This window comes from Bubalus bubalis, chromosome 2, assembly GCF_019923935.1.
Source record: "Bubalus bubalis isolate 160015118507 breed Murrah chromosome 2, NDDB_SH_1, whole genome shotgun sequence".
Taxonomy (NCBI): Eukaryota; Metazoa; Chordata; class Mammalia; order Artiodactyla; family Bovidae; genus Bubalus; species Bubalus bubalis.
Window position 1 is genome coordinate 173,937,911 of NC_059158.1, and position 21,512 is coordinate 173,959,422.

At 44.5% G+C, this 21,512-nt stretch overlaps 1 protein-coding gene and 1 pseudogene across 1 annotated transcript in view; one reads left to right on the forward strand and one right to left on the reverse strand.

Moving 5' to 3' along the window:
- Positions 1 to 21,512, forward strand: part of SPOCD1 (SPOC domain containing 1) — a 42,967-nt gene that overhangs the window by 16,683 nt on the left and 4,772 nt on the right. Inside the window, exons 4-11 of the mRNA XM_025278528.3 lie at positions 14,895 to 14,933; positions 15,925 to 16,101; positions 16,544 to 16,585; positions 16,755 to 16,815; positions 17,127 to 17,217; positions 17,987 to 18,146; positions 18,286 to 18,402; positions 19,993 to 20,118. Coding sequence (XP_025134313.3) covers positions 14,895 to 14,933; positions 15,925 to 16,101; positions 16,544 to 16,585; positions 16,755 to 16,815; positions 17,127 to 17,217; positions 17,987 to 18,146; positions 18,286 to 18,402; positions 19,993 to 20,118 — 813 coding nt within the window. The remainder of the gene's footprint in view (positions 1 to 14,894; positions 14,934 to 15,924; positions 16,102 to 16,543; positions 16,586 to 16,754; positions 16,816 to 17,126; positions 17,218 to 17,986; positions 18,147 to 18,285; positions 18,403 to 19,992; positions 20,119 to 21,512) is intronic.
- On the reverse strand, positions 10,025 to 10,590 carry LOC123332212 (annotated as a pseudogene).

A 21,512-nucleotide genomic window follows, 5' to 3' on the forward strand; every position in this document is an offset into this window, starting at 1 on the left:
AGCTGAAACTCCAATACTTTGGCCACCTGATTGATGCAAAGAGCTGACTCATTGGAAAAGACCCTGATGCTGGGAAAGATTGAAGGCGGGAGGCGAAGAGGACAACAGAGGATGAGATGGTTGGACAGCATCACCGACTCAATGGACATGAGTTTGAGTAAAATCTGGGAGTTGGCGATAGACAGGGAAGCCTGGCTGCTGCGTTCCACGGGGTCACAAAGAGTCGGACCCCACTGAGCAACTGAACTGAACTGAACATTGTTTAAAGGGAATTGGAGAGACTGCAGTGTGGTCAGATGCCAGGAGGGAATCTCTCAAGGACAGGAACCAAGGAATCTTTAACAACATCAGAGTTTACAGAGAGGGCTTTCTGTCTTCCAGGCACTGTTCTATGAGCCTTGAATAATGATAATAATCCTTGCATTGACACTAGGAAGTTGATAACTGGTATGATCCTCTTGGCAACCCACTCCACTGTTCTTGCCTGGAGAATCCCAGGGACAGGGGAGCCTGGTGGGTTGCCATCTATGGGGTCGCACAGAGTCGGACGCGACTGAAGCGACTTAGCAGCAGCAGCATGATCCTCATTTTACTAACGAGAAAACTGAGGCACAGAGAGGTTAAGTAACTTTCCCAAGATCACACAGATCCTAGGTATTGGCAGCAGGTATCCTATTGCATGAACATGGCATGATTTATTTATTCCTTGACTCCATGTAGGCATTTGGGTTGTTAGCAGTTTTTTGCTGTTACATCTGGTGCTGCTGTGATGAACAGTTTTGTATGTTTCTTGGTACATATGGGCAAGAATGCCTCCATGGAATATTCCTGGGAGTGGAATTGCTAGGTTATAGAGTGTACATGTCTTCTACTTAGTGCCAGATGTGTCTAAAATGGTTGAAAATAGTCTGTACTCCCATCAGCCAAATTCTAGTAGCCCCATATCTTTACCAACACCTGATATTATCAAACTTCAATTTTTGCCAGAGTGAGGATATGCTATGGTGTCTCAGTGTTGTTTTAATTTTCATTTCCCTATTACTGAGGAGACTCTTGGCATAAATTCTGGTATTTTCTGTTAAGTCTTTTGCCAAAAAATTTTGGTTGTTTTAACTTTTTCTTATTGATCTGTAGGAGTTTTTAAAATAAATATGTATTTTTAATACATGTATTTAATGTATTTTTAAATAAAGTATGTATTTAGATACTATTCCATTGCCTGTTATATGTTTTGCAAATATATTTTCCCAAAGTTCATACTTTGATTTCTTTATGGTGTCTGTTGATAGGTAGAAATGCTTTTGTTGTTGTTGTTGTTTGGCCACACCACACAGCATGTGGGATCTCAATTCCCCAACCAGTGATCAAAACTGTACCTCCTGCAGTGGAAACTCGAAGTCTTAACCACTGGACTGCTAGAGAAGTCCCAGAAAATTTTAATTATTAAAAATTGTTTTATTGTGATAAAACATACGTAACATGAAACCTGCCTTTTAAAACCATGCGTAAGTGCACAGTTAAGCCTGGAGCATTCACATTGTTGTACAGCCATCAGCGCTGTCCACCTCCAGAACCTTCTCATCTTCGCAGGCTGAAATTCTGTACCCGTTAAATAATGACTCCCCAATCTCCTCTTCCCCCAGCCCTTCATAACCTCTATTCTACTTTCTGTCTTTTTGAATTTGACTATTTTGGCACGCCACATAACTAAAGTTGTACAATATTGGTCCTTATGTGTCTGGCTTATTTCACTTACCATGATGTCTTCAAGGTTCATGTTGTAGCATGTGTCAGAATTTCATTCCCATTTTAAGGCTGAATTAACATTTCATGGTATGTATTTACCACATTTTGTTTATCCACTCATCTGTTGATGGAAATTTAGGTTATTTTCACCTAATAGCCGTTGTAAGTATGCTGCTGTGAATGTGCATGCAGGCTAAGTTGCTTCAGTCGTGTCCAACTCGTTGCGACCCCATGGACTGTAGCCATACCCAAATTTCCAGTAGTCTCATAAAGATGATCATTTATTTTTATACTTTGTTTTTTTTTTTTTTTAAAGTTAGGGTCTAAATAGGATCTGTATGTTAGAATTGGTTGATATGCTTTTTAAGCCTCTCTTAACCTATAGATGGGAGTCCCAGGTGGCTCAGTAGTAAAGAATCTGCCTGCCAGTTCAGGACATGCAGAAGATGCAGGTTCAATCCCTGGGTCGGGAAGATCCCCTGGAGGAGGAAATGGCAACCCACTCCAGTTTTCTTGCCTGGGAAATCCCACGGACAGAGGATCCTGGGGGGTTACTGTCCATAGAGTCGCAGAGTCAGAGAGAATTGAACATGCACACGCAACCCATAGGTCTCTTTCCAATCTTGTTTTTACTGAACTTTTAAAAGTTTTTTAAATTAAAAAAAAATTTTAATTTTATATTGAAGTATAGCTGAGTAACAATGTTGTGATAGTTTCAGGTGTATAGCAGAGCAACTCCACTATACACATATGTAGAGTATACATACATGTGTAGTATACATACATGTATGTATATACATATATGTATAGTATACATACGTGTATAGCATACATGTGTGTATATACATATATGTATCCCTCAAACTCCCTTCCCATCCAGGCTGCCACGTAACATTGAGCAGATTTCCCCGTGGTATACAGTAGGACCTTGTTGGTTATCCATTTTAAATACGGCAGTGTGTACATCTTAATCCCAAACTCCCTAACTATCCCTTCCCCTCGTTCTTCCCCCCTTGGCAACTGCAGGTTTGTTCTTTAAATCTCTTGAAGTCTGTTTTTGAAGAAAATAAGTTGTTTATTTGCTAAGTTGTACCTTATTGCATCTCTGTGGAATGGTGAGACCTGATCCTCTGTTTTCTATATTTTCTGTGAAGTGGTGGTTGAATCTGGAGCTTTGATTAGGTATAGATTCAAAGTTCTGGGCTGACTAATTTGTTTTTAGTGGGTTTTTTTTTTTTTGGTCTTTTTAAAATTATCTTTCTTTTTTATGAGTTTTTTTATTTTTATTTTTTGGGAAGCAGACTAATTTAAAAGCGTATAATGTCTCATTTTATTTCTTTGTATTTTTGATGTACCATAAAATGGTAGTTTTTTAAAACTGCAGTTTCTAGCTATTGATGGTATATAAAATGCAATAGATTTTGCAGAAATCTTTTATTTATATAATTTATCTATTAGGATTTTGTTTGTTTTCTATGTAGACAGTCATGAAACATGCAAATAATGACAATCTTGTTATTTCCTTTCCAATTCTTACATCTCCCCTACTCCCTTCCCTTATTGTGCTAGCTGAGACCTTTATAGTATTGCGTAGACCTGCGTAACATTGAATATAAGTGGTGATAGCAGGGACCCTTATCTTGTTCTGGATTTTAAGGGGAATGTGGTCACCATTTCACCAGTATATTTGCTATATTTGTATTTATATATATCATTATAATATATATTATATAATATATAATAATATATACTGTATATAATATAGTATTATATAATTATATAATATTATATATAGTATATATTTGTAAGGGAACTCCCTTCTATTCCTGATTTGCTTGTTATGAATGGAAAGTACATTTTAAGAAATATATTTTCTACTGGTTTTTAAATAATATGATTTTTATTCTCTTACTAATATTAGTAAATTTAAAGAATTGGATTTTTTAAGTGTTAAGTCAGTCTTTCATTTCCAGAATAAACCCCAATTGATCATGTTATATCTCATGTTTTCTGAAAACATAAGCATGTTTTGTGTTTGTTTCCAGAACATAATGATGTGTTTTATGTTTCTTGTTTATGTCTTCGTGTTGATAGTATTTGGTTTGGAAATTTTGTGTTTCTGTTGATGAGTTAGTTAACTGGCCTGAAATGATTTGTTCCCATACTGTCCTTGTGAGGTTTTGGTATTCAGTTTTGCAGCTTCAAAGAATGAATTGTAGATGGTGTTCTCTTTTCCCATTTGCTTCAGCAGTTTGTATAAAATTGGAGTTATTTGTTCTTTGAACATTTCAGTAGAATCACTGGTTAAAGAAAGATCTGGATGAGTGTTTTCTTAGGGAAGATAATCCTCCCCTACTGAGTCAGTTAATTCTATGCTTATGTGTTTATTAAGTTTTTTTAAAAATTTTCATTGAGTCAATTTTGGTAAGTTATATCTTTCTAGAAATGCATCCACTTAATCTGACTTTTCAAATTTACTTGCATGTTGGCATAAAGTGTTTTACAAATCCTCTAATTTTTTTTAATATCATGATTACTCATTGCAAATTTTGTCTTGCTGTACCTTCCCTCTTTTCCTTATTGTTGCCAGAGGGTTGTCTGCCTTTTGAGTCTTTTCCAAGACCCGATTTTTGGTTTTGTTGACCCTGTCTGTTGTATATTTGTTTTCAGTGTCACACTTCTTTCCATTTATTCTCTTATTTTTATAATATTTTGAGAATAATGCTTGGTTCATTAATTTTCTCTATTTTGTTTCTAATAAAGTAATTTAAAGTTACAAAGGGACCTCTGATGATCATATTAGCTGCATCCACATACTCTCATATATAACCTTTCTTATTATAATTCAGTTCTCAGAATTTCATAATTTTTACTACTCATTTTATTTGGCCTGTGTACTATTTATAAGCATATTTCTTAATTTCCATTCATATGAGTTTGTTTCTTTACTTTCCTTCTCTTTTTTTTTGTTATCCTTTTTAAAATTAATTAATTTAATTTTGACTGTGCTGGGTCTTCATTGCTGTGTGGACTTCTCTCGTTGCAGCAAGCGGGGACTACTGTGTAGTTGCCGTGCTCGGGCTCCTCATTGCAGTGGTTTCCCTTGTTGCAGAGCACAGGCTCTAGGATGCAAGAGCTTCAGTACTTGTGGCACGTGGGCTCAGCAGTTGAAGTTCCCAGGCTCGAGCGCACAGGCTCAACAGCTGTGGGGCACGGGCTTAGTTGGTCTGTGACATGTGGGATCTTCTTGGACCAGGGATCGAACCTGTGTCTCCTACATTGGGAGGTGGATTCCTTACCACTGAGCCACCAGAGAAGACTTTATTATTGCTTTTCAACTGATACATATTGTAGCCTGAGAAAGTGATCTTTATCTGAGTCGTCTGATGTGGTAGCTACTAGCCACTTGTCTCTGCTGAGCGCTTGAAAGTTGGCCAGTCCAAATTGAGATGTTCAGTTCAGTTCAGTTGCTCAGTCATGTCCGACTCTTTGCAATCTCATGAACCGCAGCACGCCAGGCCTCCCTGTCCATCACCAACTCCCGGAGTCCACCCAGACCCATGTCCATGGAGTCGGTGATGCCATCCAACCATCTCATCCTCTGTCGTCCCCTTCTTCTCCTGCCCTCAATCTTTCCCAGCATCAGGGTCTTTGCACATGAGTCAGCTCTTTGCATCAGGTGGCCAAACTATTGGAGTTTCAGCTTCAACATCAGTCCTTCCAATGAACACCCAGGACTGATCTCCTTTAGGATGGACTGGTTGGATCTCCTTGCAGTCCAAGGGACTCTCAAGAGTCTTCTCCAAAACCACAGTTCAAAAGCATCAATTCTTTGGCGCTCAGCCTTCTTCACAGTCCAACTCTCACATCCATACATGACCACAGGAAAAACCATAGCCTTGACTAGACGGACCTTTGTTGGGATGTACTACAACTGTAAATACAGTACTGGATTTCAGTGACTTAGTCACTGAAAAAAAGAAATTAAAATTTCATTAATAATGTTTTATATGGATTTAGGCTTATCATATGAGCATGCATTTTAAAAAACATTAAAATCGGTGAATTCTTGTGTTCAGTTAAGTTCAGTTCAGTTCTCAGTAGTGTCCGACTCTGCGACCCCATAGACTGCAGCAGCCAGGCTTCCCTGTCCATCACCAACTCCTGGAGCTTGCTCAGATTCATGTCCATGGAGTCGGTGATGCCATCCAACCATCTCATCCTCTGTCGTCCCCTTCGCCTCCCGCCTTAAGTCTTTCTCAGCATCAGAGTCTTTTCCAGTGAGTCAGTTCTTCGCATCAGGTGGCCAAAGTATTGGAGTTTCAGCTTCAGCATCAGTCCTTTCAATGAATATTCAGGACTGATCTCCTTTAGGATGGACTGGTTGGATCTCCTTGCAGTCCAAGAGACTCTCAAGAGTCTTCTCCAACACCACAGTTCAAAAGCATCAATTTTTTGGTACTCAGCTTTCTTTATGGTCCAACTCTCACATCCGTACACAGCTACTGGAAAAACCATAGCTTTAACTAGACGGACTTTTGTCGGCAAAGTAATGTCTCTGCTTTTTAATATTCTGTCTAGGTTAGTCAGAGCTTTCCTTCCAAGGAGGAAGCGTCTTTTGATTTCATGGCTACCGTCACCATCTGCAGTGATTTTTTTTTTTAATCCATTCATCTGTTTTTTTTTAATTTTTATTTTATTTTTAAACTTTACAATATTGTATTAGTTTTGCCAAATATGGAAATGAATCCACCACAGGTATACATGTGTTCCCCATCCTGAACCCTCCTCCCTCCTCCCTCCCCATATCATCCCTCTGGGTCATCCCAGTGCGCCAGCCCCAAGCATCCAGTATTGTGCATTGAATCTGGACTGGCGACTCATTTCATACATGATATTATACATGTTTCAATGCCATTCTCCCAAATCTTCCCACCCTCTCCCTCTCTCACAGAGTCCATAAGACTGTTCTATACATCAGTGTCTCTTTTGCTGTCCAAGAAAATAAATTCTGTCACTGTTTCCATTGTTTCTCCATCTGTTTGGCATGAAGTGATGGGACTGGATGCCATGATCTTAGTTTTCTGAATATTGAATTTTAAGCCAGCTTTTTCACTTTCCTCATTCACTTTCATCAAGAGGCTCTTTAGTTTCTCTTCACTTTCTGTCATAAGGGTGGTGTCATCTGTGTATCTGAGGTTATTGGTATTTCTCCTCGCAATCTTGAACTTTTGGGTAGATATTTTAATATTGAAGATGAAAGATAAAAAGAAACATTTTCAGAATACTATGCTTTGTTATTTTAAGAAAGGTAAAAACACAACTGAAATGCAAAAAAAGATTTGTGCAGTGTGTGGAGAAGGTGCTGTGAGTGATTAAACATGTCAGAAGTGGTTTTCGAAGTTTCATGCTGGAGATTGCTTGCTGGATGATGCTCTACGGTTGGGTAGACCAGTTGAAGGTGGTGCTGATGGTGGTTTAGTCGCTAGGTTGTGTCCGACTCTTCCAACCCCATGAATGTAGCCCCTGTCCATGGGATTTCCCAGGCAAGAATACTGGAGTGGGTGGCCATATACTTCTCTGGGAGATCTTTCCATTGAAGTTGATAGGGATCAAATCGAGGTATTAATTGAGAACAATTAAAATTAATGTTATATCCAGCTTCCCAGGTGGCTCAGTTGTAAAGAATCTGCCTGCCAGTACAAGAGATACATGAGATGTGGGTTTGATCCCTGGATCGGGAAGATCCCCTGGAGGAGGAAATGGCAACCCACTGCAGTATTCTTGCCTGGAGAATCCTGTGGACACAGGAGCCTGGCATGCTGCAGTCTGTGGGGGCTCAAAGAGTTGGACACCACTGAGTGACTGAGCACCCATGCAGTGTTACACCACATGAGAGGTGCCGACACACTCAGAATATCCAAGTCAAGCACTGAAAATCATTTGCACCAGCTTGGTCATGTTAATTGCTTTGATGTTTGGATTCCACATAAGTTAAGCAAAAAAACCCTTCTTGACTGTATCTCTGCATGCGATTCTCTACCTAAACATAACAAAAACGTTCTGTTTTTAAAACAAACTGTGACAGATGATGAAAAGTGAACACTGTACAGTAATGTAGAATGGAAGAGATCTTGGGGCAAGTGAAATGAACCACCACCAACCATACTGAAGGCCAGTCTTCAGCCAAAAAAGGTGATGTATATATGGTGGGATTGGAAGGGAGTCCTCTATTATGAGCTCCTTCTGGAAAACCAGACAATTAATTCCAACAAGTATTGCTCCCAATTAGACCAACTGAAGGCAGCACTTGATGAAAAGCATCCAGAATTAGTCAACAGACTACGTATATCAGGATAACACAAGATCACATGTTTCTTTGATGACCAGGCAAAAACTGTTACAGCTTGGCTGGAAAATTCTGATTCATCTGCATGTTCACCAGACACTGCACCTTCAGATGTCTATTTAGTTCGTCCTTATAAAATTCTCTTAGTGGAAAAAAATTCAATTTCCTGGAAGACTATAAAAGGCACCTGGAACAATTCTTTGCTCAAAAAGATAAAAAGTTTTAGGGAGATGGAATTATGAAGTTACTTGGAAAATGGCAGAAAGTAGTGGAACAACCAGTGAATAGATTGCCCAATGAAGTTCTCGGTGAAAATGAAAAATGTGTCTTTTGTTTTTAACTTTAAAACTGAGGGAACTTTTTGGCCAACTCAATACATATTGAAATGGTAATGTTTTGGATGTGTTAAGTAAAATATAAAATGAATTTCACTTGTTTCTTTTTACTCTTCTTTAATGTGGCTACTGGAAAACTTAAAAATACACCTATAGCTCACATTCTTATTTAATTGGGCAGTGTTGGTCTAAAAAATACTCATTTTTTGAAACTTGCTGAGATTTGCTTTATGGTTTAGGCTGTGTTTAATTTTCGTATATGTTGCATGTATACTTGAAAAGATGTGTACTCTAGTTGTTAAGAACAATGTTCTATATATGTACACAGATTAAGCTTCTTCATTGTTTTCATTGAATCTTTTTTCTCCTGACTGATTTTTTTTAGCTAAATTTAACAATAATTAAGAGAAATACATAAAAATTTCTTGCTACAATGTAGATTTGACATTTTCTTCATGCTTTGCCAATTTTTGCTTTCTGTTTTGGAGGTTATGTTATTAGATGCCTATGCATTTAGAATTGTTGCAGCTTCTTGGTGAAACTGCTAGTCATTATGTAATAAGGTCTTTACCTCATTATTTTTTGCCTTAAAATCTGTTTTATCTGATATTAGTGTAGCTATAAAACTTTATTTTGGTTAGTATTTACCCATTCACATATTACTCCATTTTTTTCTCTTAACCTTTTTGCATCACTGTGTTTTAGAAATAGGTTTTACAAATACTTTTTTTCCCTTTTAAAAATTTTATTTTTTAAATTTAATTTTATATTGGAATACAGTTGATTAACAAATATGTTTCATGTGTACAGCAAAGTGATTCTGTTATACATGTATCTACTGTCTTTCAAATTCCTTTATAAATATCTTATAATTGGATTTTCTTTTTTGAAGATCTGATAATTTTTGTATTCATTTGAAGTGTTAATCCATTTACATTTGTTGTATTTATCGATTCATTTGAACCTATTCCTACTGCCTTATTTTGTACTTTGAATATACCCTGCATTTTCTATACACTTTCTCCCTTTTATTGCCTCCTTTTATTTATTTATTAATTGATTAATTTTGGATCACAAAATATAGGGAAGACACAGGGGGAATGCCTGTGACCCCTTGGCTGCACTTCCCTTCCATAAATACCTTTTAGAACCCCAGATTCGTGCTGCCCAGCCATTGTCTCACAGCCTAGCAGCTGCAGAGTGTATATCCAACCATGTGGGAAGCTTAAGCAGACTCCCTGTACTCATGTGGTGTCCCTTCCAGCTAAGTCTTCCAGCTCACTTTTGCCAGTATTGCAATAGCACTGATTGTTCCCACCACCTGTGTCCTAAAACTCTTCATGAAGGAATAGGTCTCAGGCAAGTTATGCCTGCACAGCCCTTAGACCACGTAGACTACACAGCCCTGTCTACACTTTTAAAAAGGCCCTTCTTAAACAGCCATGACAAAGGCCCCTCCGCTGTACCTAGTCTTCTAAGCCCCAGGCTGCGTGTGGCACCTGGATGGCAGCCCCTGGGGCCCCCTGCAGCCTGGTGTGGTGATGGAGGAAGGCCAGGCCAAGCCAAGCATGACGAGTAAATCATTTTATTGGGCTCAGACTAGAAACCCGTGGGTCCTGAGGACGTCTGTGAATTTGTCACTTTTCTTTTCTGTGTTCTTTTCAGCCTGCTTCCGTCGCCTCATTAGCTACTACGTCTCCGAGAATGGTACCTGGCCTTCTCTCCTCTTCTTCTGGGTGGCTTTTACTGCCTGGTTCATCCAGCCAACCTCATGAGCCAGGTGCCCTAGGTAGGCAGACTTCTGCCTAGGCTTCAGATGCACAAGCTTGAGGGTGGCAGGAACCACCATCTGCTTTTTCTGGTCGTAGGGTGGTGGGGTCCCTTCAGACACCTTTGGTGGTCCAGAGCGGCCTGGCCTCGCTTGCTCTTATGGAGCAGTGTGCCTCAGTCCTTCGGGGGTACGGCAGTGATAGGGGCCACAGAAGGGGGTTGGTGTTTATCCGTTTGTGGAGGAAGGCCAGGTAATTCAATTTATTTCTGTAGAAATTGCCGGAGATGCTGATGCCCTCACAGCACACGGCCACAACCTTCAGGCCCAGAAGCACCTGCTTGGCCATGATGGCTCCGGGCATTGAGCACGATGACCTGCCCTTCCGCCATCTTTGGCAACCAAGTGGGGCTTATCGCCTCCTTTTAGATTGACTGCCTTTTCTTATTACTTTTTATCTCTCTAGTAGTTTGGAAGTCTTTGGTGTCCTATTTACATTTTTTTGATGTCTGTTAGAAATGTCAACAGAAATACCTAGGCTATCAAAGTATAAAGGTAGTTACTATCTTCCTCTGAAATAACAGGATCTTGGAAGGCTTTAATTCCAGGCATGCACCTTCCCAATTTATGTGATGTTGTTATCTAGGAAGTTAGTCCTCAGTTATTTTTCCAATCCCACAAATTACCCAAATATTATAGTTTCATAGAATCTGTGTTTGTTTAGGTTTAGCCACATATTTATCATTTTCTTTGGTCAGAATTCCTCTTTGCATCTCAGCTTTTCTGTCTGGAGCATGTTTTCTTCCTTTTGCCTTAAGTTCATCCTTTAAGATTTATTAAGAAAGATAAAATTATTAAAAAAAACTCTCTTGGTTTTTCTCTATGATATCTTTATTTTTAAATTTTTAAAACTTTTTTTTAATTGAAGTATAATTAATTCACAGTGTTGTGTTAGGTTCAGGTATAGAGCAAAGTGATTTGACTCACTGAATCTGTTCTTTTTAAGATTCTTTTCATTATAGCACAGGGAACTATATTCAATATATTTTAAGATATTGAATATAGTTCCCTGTGCTAAGGTAACTATATTCAATATATTCTAAGGTATTAAATATAGTTCCCTGTGCTATACAGTAGGTCCTTGCTGTTTATCTGTTTTATGTATAGTAGTGTGTGTATATTAATCCCATACTCCTAATTTATACCCCACCCTGCTATCCTCTTTGGTAACTGTAAGTTTGTTTTCTATGTCTGTAAGTCTATTTCTGTTTTGTAAATTATGGTATCTTTATTTTATCTTCGTTCTCAAAAAATATTTTGTCTGGGTGTACGATTGATAGTTATTTTCTTTAAACACATTGAAAATATTATTCTGCTACGTTTTGCCATCCATACTGCTATTAAAATGTTAGCTGTTAGTTTAACTAATATCTTTTGGTGAGAGGCATTATAGTGTTGGGCTTCCCAGATGGTACAGTGGTAGAGAATTCAGCTGCCAAGATGCAAGAGACGCCGGTTGGATCCCCTGGTCGGGAAGATCCCCTGGAGTAGGAAATGACAACCACTCCAGTATTCTTGCCTGGAAAATTCCATGGACAGAGGAGCCTGTCGGGTTACAGTCCATGGGGGTCACAAAAAGTTGGACGTGACTGAGCACACACGCACATTATAGCATCAGTGGTTAAAGGCGTGGCCTCTGGAATCAGACTGCTGTGTGCTCAGTTGTGTCTGACTCTTCGCGACCCCATGGCCTGTAGCCCACCAGGCTTCTCTGTCCATGGGATTCTCCAGGCAAGAATACTGGAGTGGGTTGCCATGCCCTCCTCCAGGGGATCTTCCCAACCCAGGGATCTAACCCAGGTCTCCTGCATTGCAGGCAAATTCTCTACCATCTGAACCACCACAGAAGCCCAAGAATACTGGAATGGGTAGCCTAACCCTTCTCCCCCGGATCTTCCTGACCCAGGAATCAAACTGGGGTCTTCTGCATCGCAGGCAGAATTTTTACCAGCTGAGCTACCAGGGAAACCCCCTGGGATCAGACTGCCAGGATTTAAATCTTAGGTCTCTGGTTTACTAATTGTATGACACTGAGGAAACTGACTAGCCTTTCTGCACCTCTATGTGCCTCAGTTTCCTCTTCTGTAAAATAAGGGCAATAACAGTACCGATATCTAACTCACAGGGTTTTGGTGAGGATTTAGTGAACTAACATGGAGAGTATTCAGAACAGTGATAGCACATTGTCAGTGCTAGATAGTTAGCAAAGTGTTAGATGGTTATTTTTTCTCTTGGTGCTTTTAGGATGTCCTTATTATTGTTGTGGAGCAATTTAAGTATAATGTGTCTAGGTGTGAATCTACTTTTACTTAAACTTTTTGAAATTCACTAAGCTTTTGGAATCTGTAAATTGTTGTCTTTTATCAATTCTGGAAAATTCTTAGTCGTCTGTCTTCAAATACTCCCTCTGCTCAGTTCTCTCTTTCTGGGACTGGTTTGAGTGAAATTAGTGCTTTTCACTCTGTCTTTTGTGTTTCTTTGATTGTGTTTCACGGTCTGTGTGCTGTGAATAATTTGGATAATTTCTTTAAAGCTATCTTCTAGTTCACTAGCTTATTTCAGCTGTCTAATACTGTTAGGCCTATATATTGACTTTTTAAGTTTTCATACTTATTATCATATTTTTCATTTCCAGAAGTTGTGTTTGGTTCCCAACCAAATACGCTTGGTCTTTTATGTGTATTTTTGCCCTTCATCATATGTTTGGACTATAAAGAAAGCTGAGCACCAAAGAATTCATGCTTTTGAACTGTGGTTTTGGAGAAGACTCTTGAGAGTCCCTTGGACTGCAAGGAGATCAAATCAGTCCATCCTAAAGGAAATCAGTCCTGAATATTCATTGGAAGGACTGATGCTGAAGCTGAAGCTCCAATACTTTGGCCACCTGATGCCAAGAACTGACTCATTTGAAAAGACCCAGATGCTGGGAAAGATTAAAGGCAGGAGGAGAAGGGGATGACAGAGGATGAGATGGTTGGATGGCATCACCGACTCGATGGACAGGAGTTTGAGCAAGCTCTGGGAATTGGTGATGGACAGGGAAGCCTGGCGTGCTGCAGCCCGTTGGGTTGCAAAGAGTCGGACACGACTGAGCCACTGAACTGACTGATATGTTTGACCTCGCCTTTTCTTTTTTTTTTTCTTTCTTTTTTGGCTGCACTGGGTCTTCATTGTGGCATGCAAGCTTTCTCTAGTTGCATTGTGCAGGTATAGGTTGCCCTGAGGCATGTGGGATCTTACTTCCCTGACCAGGGATCAAACCCATGTCCCTGCGATGGAAGGCAGATTCTTAACCACTGGACGACCAGGAAAGTCCCCTCACCTTTTATTTATTTAGGCATATTATACATACATACGTTGTATTCTTGTCTGATAAGTCCAGTATCTGAGGTCTTTGCCGGTCTGATTCTGCTGCCTGTTGTTTGGAGCCTCATAACACTGGTATGTGGACTCCTGAGAACAGGGGCAAGCCTAAAGGTTTTAAACTTGTAAAGACCATTCTTAATCTCTTGCCTGCTTTCCTTCCCAGATATCCTGTTTTCTTGTCTCCTCCCCCCCCATTTTTTTTTTTTTTCAATTTACTTTTTTGAAAGGCTGATTCATTCCCGTGGTTTAAAAAAAAAGTGAAAAACCTTCTTCCCAGCTCTCAGTTCCTTTCCTACTGGAAGCCTCTGTTACCAGGTTCTTGTGGATACTTCCAGAGGTATTTTATGCAGATGCAAAGCAAATACAAATTAAAAATTCTGTCTCTTTTTAAAGCAAATGGTAGCATACTACACACATTGTTCTGAACTTTCTAATTTTAAAAATAGTATGTAATTGTAAAAGAAACACATGCTCATTTTGAATAACATAAATACCCAGGTGTCTGCGAGTAGAAAGTGAAAGTCCCCCTGGAATTTCATTCCCCAGAGATAACCTGTATTGTGCATCTATAAATATATATTTACATAAATCGGCTTATGCAACATGTACTGCTCCATAACCTATTTTTTTCTTTTTCTCCAAACTATGCAGCTTGACGTCTTTCCGTGAATCTTACCACATCTGTCAGTGCTCTCCACATAGCCCAGCAGTTAAATGCCTGGACTTTGGAGTCAGACAGAACTAGATTCTAATTCTAGCTCTGTCGCTTAGTAGCTATAGGACTTTTCAGAGCCTCTCTGAGCCTCAGTTTCATCATCTATAAAATGGGGATAGAAATAGTACATAGTCCATGGTGTTGTTCAGAGATCTTAGTAGGATCATGTATGACATGCTCCCTTCACAGCCAGCTGCTTTATAAGCCCTCAACAAATGGTGGTTTTTACTGACTCACTCTTTTTAATGGCCACTTAGTATTATGGCCTGGAGAATTTCATGGTCTTTATAGTCCATGGAGTCGCAAAGAGTCAGACACGACTGAGCAGCTTTCACTTTTAAAATCCATAGTATGCTATGTCACTATTTACTAACCATTCTCCTTTTGATGGGCATTGGATTGTACCCCGTTTTTTAGTTACAAATGCCAACCCGGTGAACACTGAATATACATCTTTCACCTTTGTGAGGGTGTCTTCTTATGAATTCACTGCAGGAAGGGTGGTCACTGGGTCCTCTGAATTCTAATCTTTCTATCCTCTTTCTCTCCAAGCAGGCGATGAGAATGGCCCATGGAGTGAAGCTTGTGTGTTACGTAGGTTTTCGCTTTTTATTACTGCTCTTCTTTCTTCCTCTTCTGAGGTCTGGTGGGGTGGGAGGGGTCCTCCCCAGAGACAATCCCAGGCCCTTGCCCCTGCCTGCCCTCTTCCAGAGCATCCTCACTTCCTATGATGTGACTCTCAGACTTCCATTTTCCCCTAAACCTTGGAACCTGACCATTCATGATCATTCACTCAAGGATTAGTTTTCAGATCCATCTACTTTTAAAACAACTTCTGGTGACTTGTAATAAATTGGAAGAATCAAAATACACTTAAATGGGATAAAAGTCTAAAGAAAGCAAGAAAAGGGCAAGGAGAAGGGGAAATCTTGTTACTAACAACCCCTTACTCTACCAATCCTGGAAAGGTACAACTGCTATGTTTAACGTTAAAACTGAGCTTCCTGGCGGCCAAAGCAGAAAGGGGAGCACAATAGGTTCTATAGGTCGTCAGAAGACTCAGAACTACTCTGCACCTTGAATGGGTCATGAAGGGCTTCCTCTCTGGGTAATAGAGGGATGATCAGTAGGCTTTCAGAGGGGTGATGGATATGTTCACCATGTGGTTGCTTCAGGGGGAAAAGGCAAGTCACTGATCCCTAAAAAGGGGCCTGACAGAGATTTTGAGAAAGAGAGGGTGGACTCAGAGCAGGATATGAGCCCCTGGTGAGATGCATCTCTGTTAATAAGGGTGAGAAAAGTCTCAGTATAGGGTCCAAGTAACTGTGAACGTGGCTGGGAGGAAGGGCGAAGCCGAGAGGATGAGAATGATGCCAGGCTCCTTTCCTGGGATGGAGGCCAGGCAGTCAGCAAACATTTACTGAACCCTACTGTGTGCCGGGCCTTTTCCAGGCATTGGGAGTACAGTGGGGGCCAAGACACACGTGTTCTCTGTCCTCATGGAGCTTACAGTTCAGCGGGGAAGAGAAAGGACTGTAAATCGCAGGTGAGGTTAGCAGTCTGAAAGGCACTTCTCCCCTGGCAGGTTGGTTCCGAACCAGTGATCTGCCTCCTGGGGGCCGTGAGCTACAGCCAGGCAGGGGGGCAGCTATCTCCAAAGCTGGAGGTCCTGGAGGACATGATGGAGGCCAGCTCAGCCTCATCTGCCCAGAGGCCCAGAAAGAGGAAAAGGCGCAGGGCCCGGGGCCGCGTGAGGCGCCAGGTACAGAACAGGGTCTTTACACTGACGTCACTTAATCCTGCTGGGAGAGACACATGAGCATGTGGTTCACAGAGACGTTGCTACAGCCCAGAGCGATGCTCTGACTTGCCCACAGTCACACAGAATGTGACAGCCAGGGGTGCGTTAGACTGTCATCTAACCTGGTGTGTGTGTGCTCCTTCCCCTGCACTTCTGAGTTCAGGAGCTTGACTGCAGCAAGGGAGGGTGGGAGGGCCCGTGGCCTCCATGCATCTGGGGAGAGAGTGGTCATGGACCTTCCTTCCTGGCCAGCTGGCATGTCCCACCATTCCAAGATCCTCTGGCCACCTCCCTTGGGGAGGGGGGTCCTGGTGGCCTCTCTGACCCCTTTCACCATCCCCAGGAGTCACTCCCTGCACCCCAGGGACTCCCCCTTCTTCTCTGCCTCCTCGTTCTGTTGCAGGTGAGGGTTCGCGTTCAGGAGCCCAGTGCTGAGGGTCTAGGGGTAAGTGCTTCTGCTCTGGCCATGCAGTCTCCCTCCCTGGGGCTCACACAGGTCAGGGCAAATGTGGGGGTGCACAGGCGGCTGGGGAGACGGTGCCCCCGCCCCCGACCCTGGGGCTGGGAGGCTGTACCCAGGGACGAGGCCTCAGTTCCTCACACCTCCCCCACAGCGCAGCCCAGTGGAGGCTGAAGAGGAGGAACCTGGTGAAGAAGCAGGGGGCGAGGACTTAGGTGAGGGGCTGTGGAGGGTGCCCCTCAGCAGCCGCCTGTCTTCCAGGAATTTTTGGGGACACACGGACTCATGCCCAGCTCCTGGCCTGACCCCTGCTGGGACTCCTCTCCTCCCCCGACCATCTGCCTGCAGTCCTTCCCCAAAGGGGTGGGGCTGCTGGCTGCCTGGGCTCAGCAGACAGACATCCTAGACACCTTGGGTCCCTGAGGTGGGACCCCTTCCTTACCTCCCGAAGCCCCTCAGCCTTGAGTTGCCCCACACCCTTGCCCCTGAGCATCCCCTGGGAGCCCGTGACACTCTCTCCCCACAGCTCAGCTTCAGCCCCAACAGGAGAAGCCACCCCTGGATACTGGGATACGGGACACCGTGGTCCGCACCATGCAGGAGACGCTGTGGAGTCGGTAAGGCCTTACGCCACCTCCTCTGAAACCCGGGACATTCTGAAGGGCTGCCCTCGCATGTCCCACCTCCTGGGGCTGTGCCGTGTTCTGAGGGCTTGTGTGTCTACCACTAACCCCATTTTGTCCCGTGAGGTCATTTGCCCACACGGCAAGCCAGTGGAGAGCCGGATTTGAACCTGGGTCTCTCTGGCTTCAAGGTGGCGCTTTTCCTTTAAGCCACTGCAGCTCTCAGTGTCTGCTCTGTCCTTGTGGATATCACCCACAGAAAATGCTTTCAGACACAGGGCGACTCTGCTGGGACCATCTCAGAGATCTGAGCTCAGAGCGCTCATTTTACTAATGGTGAGACCAAGGCCCAGAGAGGGCAGGATTTTGCAAAGGCCACACAGCAAGTCAGTGGCTGATTCAGGGTTATACCCAGGACCAGGTCTCCATCCTCTGCCCTGACCAGTGCCTTACCCTCCCACCCCCCGGCTTCTGCCCCTCCATCCATACCCTGGTTCACTGGTCAGGGAGAGCAGGGGCCGAGCAGTCGGACCTTGCTTTTCCACTCATTATGTGGCCTTGGCAAGCTCCTTATCTTCTCTGAGCAGCAGTCACCATCTGTAAGTGGAGAATGATAATACCTGTTCCTCACAGAGTGAGATGGGTTCACTTAGGAAAATGTTCAGAGTAGAAACCGGAGTTGGCCCAAACCCTGCTCCCCACCCCTGCTCGCTCTCAGGCTCAGTGCCCTGGCCCTACCCTTGTTCCCCTCCCCACCCCACAGCCGTCGGAAGCACCCAGACCTGGTGCTTAGTGAGAAGGTCGTGGAGGGCATTGCTGCTGGCATCGAGGCAGCCCTCTTCAACCTGACACAAGCCACCAACGGCCGCTACAAGACCAAGTACCGCAGCCTGCTGTTCAACCTGCGGGACCCCAGGAACCCGGTGAGCGGGCCTCAGGGCTGAGCTGGGACCCGTTCCGAGGTAGGAAGCCCTGGAGTATCTGGGAGCCTGACCTGGGAGTACCCGGCAGGGTTGGGGTGGGGGTTCTCCAAGCGGCGTGATGTAGCCCCTACCCCTGCAGGAGCTGTTTCTCAAAGTGGTTCATGGAGACATCACCCCCCACGGCCTGGTGCGGATGAGTTCAGTCCAACTGGCCCCCCAAGAACTGGCCCGCTGGCGGGACCAGGAGGAGAAGAGGGTGAGTTGTCGGATCAGGTCAGGACCTGGTGGAGGGACTTGGGGGAGGCTCGAGGATGGAGCTGGAGAGACAGAGAGTGAGGAAGAAGGTGGTGAGACGGGAGTACAGGATAGACAGAAACAGAAATGAGGAAACAGAGCAGGCAGATGGGGAGAGAGTCAGAGAGACTGTTCTCACTAGGGCGGATAAAGCAGGAAAAGAGGCAGAAGTGAAGGGGGTTGAGGATGGAGAGCCTGGTAGAGGTGACGTCCCTGGAGGTGTGGTCCTCTGGCTTTTCTGTGGAGCTGGACTTGGGGTATGTGTGTCAGGGTCGGGGCAGGGGCGGGGGGACTGGGGATGCTGGCCCAGACTCTGGAGTCCAGGAGTATCATCCGCCATCCATGGTGGGTAGACCCAGTGTGATGCTTCTGCTCCAGTTCCAGCCCCAGAAATTCCAGAAAAGGCTGAATGTCTTCCTGGTGCCCCAGGCCTGGTGAGGAAGCCCACAGCCCCCCACACTTCACAGTTGCACCCCCACACACACTGTGTCTGTGGGTCTCTCCCTCCCTGGGAATGGCTCTGAGATGGGGGAAGTGTGGGCACTGAGCCAGCTTTGGGAGATGTTTGTGTAATGGTTGTTGGTGGCCCAGTGAGAGAGAGGGGGACTGACCGAGGGAGTGGGGCCCATGGATGGACTGGGGGCAGTAAGACCTTGTTCAGACAGACACTAGGCTGGTTAGAATTAATACTGTAATCCATTAGGTGCATCTGCCCACTGCAGTCTGAGCTTCTGTCGGGGCATTGTGGGTCAGGGAGTAGGGTCATCTGTGTAAACTGTGGGGCCCATGCAGAATGAAAACGCGAGCACTTTGTTGAATGATTAAGAATTTCAAGATGACGGCAGCATGAAGCATGGGGCCCTTCTAGAACAGGGCCCTGGGCTACTGCATGGAGCCCATGCCCACAAAGCCAGCCCTGCAGGGAAGACTGGGCTTCTGTTCTCCAGGGGTTGTTAGAAAGGGACAGATAAGCTTTCCAGAAACATTTCAGATAGGATGACATTGATCAACAATAAGGATCACAAGGAGCAAATACTATGGACTAGACTCCAGGCTAAGCACTCTATATAAGCTGTTTAATATGACAATCTTAATTTCATTTCTAAAGAACAGATCAGCTGAAGCTTAGAGCCACGAAGGGCTTGCCCAAGGCCACACCACGTTGTGGGTTTTTATTAGTGGCAGCTGGTGGGCCAGTGGCTGTGCTTTCTCGACAACACCACACACTCTTTCCAGGACAGAGAGTGGGTGGGATACAGTCTGGGGCAGATTTGACTTGTGGGAGGAGCAAAGCTCAAGAAGGCTTCCTGGGGGAGGCAGGGTTTGAGTTGGAGGGTGAATGAGTGGACTATGGAAAGGTAGGGCAGCTGGTGGAGGTCTTTCTGGGTTAGGGAGCAGGGAGCTGCAGAAGTGGAGGTGTGGAGGAAGGGAACCGGCTGGCATGGCAGGGGAGCCACAGTGGAGGGACCTCGGAGGAGGAAAGGGAGCACGTGGGCTCCTGGTGGCCAGTCCCCCCAAACCCCAGCTGAGCAGGGGCTGCCCCCTCTACCAGGGCCTGGAGATCATTGAGCAGCTGCAGAGGGAGCCGCGTAGCCTCCCAGCCTCCAAGCTGACCCACAAAGGGGAAGTCGAGATCCTGCGGGATGAGGACCAGACGCTGACCCTGGAGGACCTGGTGGTAAGTGGGAGCCTGACCTGGTGGTCGCCAGGCAGGGCCTGTGCCCACGGGCCCCAGCCCTCACCTCCCCAGCTGTGTGGCAGTGGGCAAGGCACCTGACTATGCTGAGGCCCAGGGTTGTCACTGTAAACCGGGGAACATTGGTTGCTGCACGGGGTCTGGGAGAGCATGGGGCGAGACAGCCGCCGGCACGGGGCCTGCCGACGCCTTCTCAGTGCTGCTCCCCCACCTTTTGGCCGAACCCCACGTGTGGAGTAGTGAGTCCCATCTCTGTAGTTCCCCCAACCTCAGGCACTCCGACCACATCCCAGGTTGGGAAGCAGGCGGGCCACGCTGTTTGAGGCAGTGACTTTAGGGAATGTTAAGGAGCAGAGGCTTACTCTGTTCTGCAGAAGGACTGAGGATGCTCCAGCAGGGAGTGGCGTGGAGTCCCGGCCATCTGTGCAGCGTGTCCTTTCTTCCCCTGGGGTCTGCCCCATCCTCGTGCCCATCCTGCTCCTTCACCCCCTTGGCTCCTCCATCTTGCACTTGGCCCAGCAGGCTGGAGCAGCCCTCCAATCAATGAATCCATCCAATCCATTGTCAGCCTCCTGCAGCCAATCGGAGCGCCTCCTTGGCTCACTTCAGTCACTCCCAGGAGAAGGCTGCTTTGGCTTTGGTTGGGTGTTCCATGGATTGGATGTTCACCCTGGTCTAATCAGTTGTGTGTCCAGGATAGGGGAGTGTCAGGCAGGTCCCTTGAGCCATGTTGCCTGGGGAAACGGCAGTGGCCATGACCAACAGAAATCCCTACTCTTCTGCACCAGTATCCAAGCCAACAACCAGAATTGCTGGTGGTGCAAAGAAGAGCCCTAAGGGGATGTGGCTGCTCCCTAACCCAAACCAATCTGCATTCCCTGAGAAAGTTGAATGCAAATGTAGGGGGAGGAGCCAGAGAGAGATGGGTAGAGAGAGTGGTTGGGGAGTAGGGGAGGGGAAGATGACACAGAATAGCAGTCCCTCCGGTTGAACACCTACTATGTACCCCTTTTACAAGTAGTGCCTCATTCAGACCTCACAATGAGTGAGATGGGTGAGGCACCTCACACCCAAGGTCGCTTAGTTGGCAGTGGGGGAGACTGGCACCCAGGCTGTCTGACTCCAAAGCTTGAGCCTTGTCCACTGCTCTAGAGGTGGTTTTAAGGCAAAAGTAAGTTTCAAGATCTTTTCAAATCTTCCTAAAGAAATGTTTGCTCTGTGTTTAAAGCTGGTTCTATTGTAAGGTAAAAGGCTGATTTAGCAACAGGCATTAGGACTTGAAAAATGTTCATTCTCCCCGATTCTGTCATCTGCTTATGAACTCATCCTAAGGAGGTAAATTTAAAGTTTAGGAAAATACTTTCTGCTCAAGGATG